This window comes from Zeus faber (genome assembly GCF_960531495.2).
Source record: "Zeus faber genome assembly, chromosome: 1".
NCBI classification, from domain to species: Eukaryota; Metazoa; Chordata; class Actinopteri; order Zeiformes; family Zeidae; genus Zeus; species Zeus faber.
The window spans coordinates 25,242,978-25,248,533 of record NC_137193.1 but is presented as its reverse complement, the minus strand read 5'-3'; the positions used below and the strand labels follow the sequence as shown (position 1 = coordinate 25,248,533).

The 5,556-nt window shown below is 43.1% G+C and overlaps 1 protein-coding gene across 1 annotated transcript in view; it reads right to left on the bottom strand.

Annotated features, from left to right (window-relative positions):
- Positions 1 to 4,823, bottom strand: part of dync1i1a (dynein cytoplasmic 1 intermediate chain 1a) — a gene marked incomplete at both ends in the record, with an annotated part of 54,500 nt that extends 49,677 nt beyond the window's left edge. Inside the window, 5 exons of the mRNA XM_080002553.1 lie at positions 486 to 545; positions 1,914 to 1,955; positions 3,039 to 3,126; positions 4,304 to 4,418; positions 4,704 to 4,823. Coding sequence (XP_079858679.1) covers positions 486 to 545; positions 1,914 to 1,955; positions 3,039 to 3,126; positions 4,304 to 4,418; positions 4,704 to 4,823 — 425 coding nt within the window. The remainder of the gene's footprint in view (positions 1 to 485; positions 546 to 1,913; positions 1,956 to 3,038; positions 3,127 to 4,303; positions 4,419 to 4,703) is intronic.
- Positions 4,824 to 5,556: the final 733 nt, after the last annotated feature.

Here is a 5,556-nt window from a genome sequence, read left to right as displayed (position 1 = left end):
TTTCAAGGGGGGCCTGGCTAAGAAAAGCGGCACACAAAAAGATATAGAAAGAGCAAAACACTTCATGTAAAAACAGTTAGAAACGTCGCCATTCATATAAAACAGGTCACCAAATTCTGTTTTTAAAATCTGATATTCAAATGAAATACTCAGTTTTCGTGACAATAGAACCCAATAATAATAATAATAATAATAATAATAATAATAATAATAACAATAATAGATAATAAACCATTTTACGACCCTCTATAGAAGTTGGTATGTCAAGTAATAACGATTGCAATCTGCTTTAATTCTCAGTTCATTCTAATTTGTATCTCATATATTGAACACGTCTTAATAAGGCAACAAAAAACAAGAACTATTGACCGTCAAAGGTTTTTTTTCCATGAATATTAGGAAGCCGAGGAGAGGAGGAGGAGGAGGAGGAGGAGGAGGAGGAGGAGGAGGAAGAGTGTGAGGAAGAGGAGGAGAGGAAGACGAACCCGAGTTCGGAGTCGGCCTGCAGCTGCAGCACGGAGGGGTCGGTGTCCCACTGGAGTGTCCTGATGTCGCCAGCAGGGGGCGGCACCGCCGAGAGGACACACACAGGGTTACAGACGTTACTGGCGCGTCAGAGCTAATAAACACATTATTATGCATTAAACACAGACACACACACACACACACACACACACACACACACACACACACACACACACACACACACACACACACACACACACACACACACACACACACAAATCCATTTAGATAATTGCTTTTCCGACGAGCTACATGCACAGACCGGACTTACTACAGTAAATTACTTATACAAGGCCAGGGTGTGCAGCGTGAGAGGGATGTACATTATATTTCACCTAACTTTTTACATGCAGCGTCTAATTTAGAGATCGCTTATCTGTTCATATGTTTATTGATCTCCAGCCGAGGAATCGGTGATGAACACATCATCGTCGGTTCATAGGAAAAAAGGATGATTGCTATGCACAGAAACACCAACCACAACCCTGCAACCACTCCATGTAAATAGTTATGTTTGGTCACTGGGTTTTTGAAGATGCTTATGTTATTTAGAGAGGTAGATAGATAGATAGATAGATAGATAGATAGATAGATAGATAGATACTACTACTAATAATAATAATAACAGATAACAATAATCACAATAATAATAATAATAATAATAATAATAATGATTATTATTATTATTATTATTATTGAAAGACATATACAACCAGTCTTTTTTTTTACATAATAATATAATCATGTTTTTTGTATTTCATGCATTGTTCAGGAAAATATATTTTTTCATTTCATTGGTCACACCCAAAGCATAACAAATTTTAGTGTGACTGTGTGACTGCCATGCAGATCCTTTCAAACTCAGAGACCACTTAGTTGGTTAATGGGAGTTGTGGGACACCCACACACACACACACACACACACACGCACACACACACACACACACACGCACACACACTCACACACACAATATGTACTCTTGTGACCTTTTTTAAAGCTGGTCAGTGTTTGAGCCCTAGCAGCTGTGACCGCGGTGGCACGCCCACTCGGTGATGACACCTTTTGGGAGCGGGCGAACGTGCCCCTGAGAATCTCCTTCCCACCTTCTTTACCCCTAGACACTCTGAGGAGGGGATTGTCAGCCACGTAGATAAAGCCCCAGAGTGAAGGAATTTCGCCAGCTCAAAAGCATGCGAGCGGAAATGTTGGGAACTGCTTTTAAGGAGGCAGGGTGGTGGTGGTTGTGGTGGTGGGGGGGCACAGCGGAGGCTTCAAACAGTAAGCCGCTGCAGGAGGAAGGGAACAAGGGATGGCGGGAGCGGAGGGTAGGGTACGTTTTGAAAAAAAAACCACAAGACTTGGGAAGGGCTTGGGAGGAAGTGCTTACCTCTCGCTCTGCACGTGGGACTTGTTTTTAGAAAAAACTGACCTGAGAGGGGACATAGGACACGCAAAACAACACGCACACACACACACACACACGCGCGCGCGCACACACACACACACACACACACACACACACACACACACAGAGCCACAGATGGAAAAAGCTCAAAATGGCATGCTGAACTGTGGGGTGGATTTGGGGGTGGGGAGAAAAGGTTCATTCCAAGGATTCACAACTAACTCACCAATTTGTAAAATCCAATTGGTAAAAGCTAAAAAAACATCGGAAAACCATTACCTTATACCTATCAATCCTTCCGCTTTATTTTGTTTTAGGTTTGGGGTTTTTTTTGGGGGGGGCGGGTGTTCTTCCCCCAATTCCACCCAGGGCCACATCACAACAACACACAACATCGCTGATCAACCCCAAACGGGCTTTCACTCGCACAATGACCTGAATGACCTGAAGTACGAATGGGAAGCGCTGGGACGTTGATGACCCCTCACCTCTAAAGCTCCGTCTCAGTATCCGGTGTGTAGCCGAAATAGAAATTTGGGATCGGAGAAGCTCGTGACAAATTCCGCTCACCAAGGATGCTGTCTGAAAGTTCGTCGCTATGGGCGCTCGTAATCTGCATCCCGGGCTTTGCGAGTCACGCAAAGCCGTGAAAAAAAAAAAAAACTAAAAAAAAAACTAACCTCGGGAGTCAAAGCCGAGGTTTTTGGGGGGCTGACTCGGAGGGTCATCAAAAGGGGAGGGATGCCAAGATGAACGACAAAAAAAAGACGGATAGGACGCCACAACATCGATTACACACGCACAGGCAGCCATCCTTACCTATACCTGTAATCCATTGACAAAAAGAGAGAGGATAAATGAATAGATAAAAGGGGGGACGTCCCCGTTACCACTTAAGACCCGATGACAGTACCAATTTAGTTTAGCTGTTCATGTTTTTCAGGACTGGTAACCTTTCAAAGAGCATCCATGGTGCATGAAGTCTCTCAATACAATTTCTCTGCTCCGCGTTATTTTCAATCAGGGTTTCAATCATCACAGGATCCCACCAGAGACTTCTAGTTTTAACAGACCTCTGCCCCCAAAAAAACGGAAAGGGGCCGTTACCTGCCCGCCGCTCCCCCGTCGGCCGAGTCCTGGCTCCCCGTCTCGCTGGGCGTGCTCACTGATTTGGAAGGGGACATGGGGGTCGGGACTAAATAATGAAAATAACACGTATCTAGCATTAAAGGCTGCAGCGGGTGGACTGGTCAGCCCAAGCGGTGGCGGCGGTGAGGCGAGAGGGAGCGGGCGCCGTTACAACCAAACCAAAAACAAACCAAAAGGAGGATGACGGGTGAAATGGGAGGAAAGCAAAATGAGTAATTATACAAAATATAGAATTATAAAAGTTAAAATGAATGAGTGAGAGAGGGGGACAGAACATCAAAGGTATTTTTGGGGGGTCTTGCATGACAAGCTTATTTATCTCTGCGAGGCTTTATGGTCCCGGATGGCTCCAAGACAGTGACCTCATTCTGAAGTGTCGCTGCGGGGCCACTAGAGGGCACTAGCGATGAACAGTCTTTTTCAAAAAAAAAAAATAAAAAATAAAATTAAAAAAAGCTGGCAGGAGTGAAAGGCACCCTGGGAATTGAAGTCTTGAAAAATGTCATCAGATTGTGAAGTCAGGTGGGTTGACGATAAGAGTAGCTTTGTTCACGTGATTACAAGATGCCGGACAAATAAAGACACAAATGGAACGGAAAACAAACTGATGAAATAAGGATGAAAACTAGAGAGACACAATCACATTTTTGGGCAAATTGTCAATGGACAATGTGCGATGATCTTTCTTATTTCACACCGAACAATAAGTACAGACAGAATGATTGCAAGTAAAAAAGGTTACTAATGTTAAAAAACGTTCACCAGAACAAAAAAAAAAGATGACCATGTGCTACATCACATATGAACTACTACAGAAATTAATAATAATTACTCGTAATATTTTGTAACTATTATGTATGTCATTTAAAAATGTTCTGGTTTTTTGTTTGTTTTTTACATTTACACTTTTTTATGCAATTGTGCAAATGAAACCAGTTTGCAATGTGTCAAACAAAGAACTTAAACACTTTTACACACAATTATTCACACCTTTTGAAACACTGATCCATAAATTGACCAATAAATGTAATACATTTATATCTGTGCGTTATAATCCGTATTCGCAGTACATGAACAAAGAAGGGGTATTTGAAACAGTTTGGCTGTAATTACTGTATAATTACGTGACCTTTTCTTTACCCGTTTCCTTACCCTAGTCTGAATAATAACTTTAATAACAAGGGGTTCTTTGGTGTATTTAAGGTTTTTGCTGAGGTGTGTACCGAGTGGCGGCTCTGGTGAGATGCCGATGCTCTGCAGCAAGGCCTCGGTCTCCCGGCGCTTCCGGTCCAGGTCCGAATCCTCCGGAGCCGCCTCCGCCTTCTGCTGGCTCTCCGACTGGACAGCACACACACACACGCGGGCACACACACACACACACACACACACACACACACACACACACACACATAAGATTATTCAATTACAAGTCAGAGAGAAACATGTTCCATCATATGCACAGAGTGTTGCATTTCAATGCAAATGTGAGCTTTATGTACGTATGTAAGATGCAACCTCACCCAACTCTGCCACGGGGCCCCGACGGGACAGACCAAACACACCAAAGTCAGGGGACGGAGGCGGTGGGATGCAGCGAGGCGTGGCGTGTGTGTCTTTACTCACTTTCCTCCTTACCTCTTTCTTCTTCCTCTCCTCCTCCTTCCGCTTCTTCTCCTCCCTGATCTGGGCGAGGCGCTGCTTCTTGCGCTCCAGCTCGGCTTTCAGGTCGCTCTTGTCCGACATGGTTGCCCCCCGCCCCCTGTGGGCCTACGGCGGGGAAATGAGCAGAGGGGAATGATGTGAGGGACTTATTACAAGGGGTGGTAGAAAATACTAAATGTGTAAACACCTTTTCCTGCATTACAGTAGAATAGTGACTTTGTAGACTTCCTTCTAATGTCTCCACCTGATTCGTCCAAATACAGTATATAGTTTTAAATTGAATAAAAATGGCCAACCCCAAAATATCGTCAAATGATCAATATTGAAGTATCTGTCAAAGAATATTATGATATTTGATTTAGTCAACATTGTCCAGTCCTACTATGCAGAAAAACTCAATACATGAAAATACAGTTTTATTTGGTTTAATTTAGAATTGATCAAACTGCAAGGAACTGTGACGAAGGAGGGTGTTTGAAGTTATTTAGTTCAACTTGTAAAAATGCAACATGAAGAGGAGTTGCAGACGAGTCGACAGATGACTTGTTTGCTTCAAGTATAGCAGGTAAATTTAGCTGCGAGACTTTGAAGTTCCCCCCTCTGTCAGCGGTCTTTGTGACATGAATAGACCTGAAGGAGAAAATGACTGGACCTCTGTCTATCATTACACTGGGAACAAATGAAGAAAAGTGGAGGAAGTCATTGTTACAGCCTGAAGACTGAATGGACAAACAGATACATATAGATGGATGAATTGACAGACAGATAGATAGATAGATAGATAGATAGATAGATAGATAGATAGATAGATAGA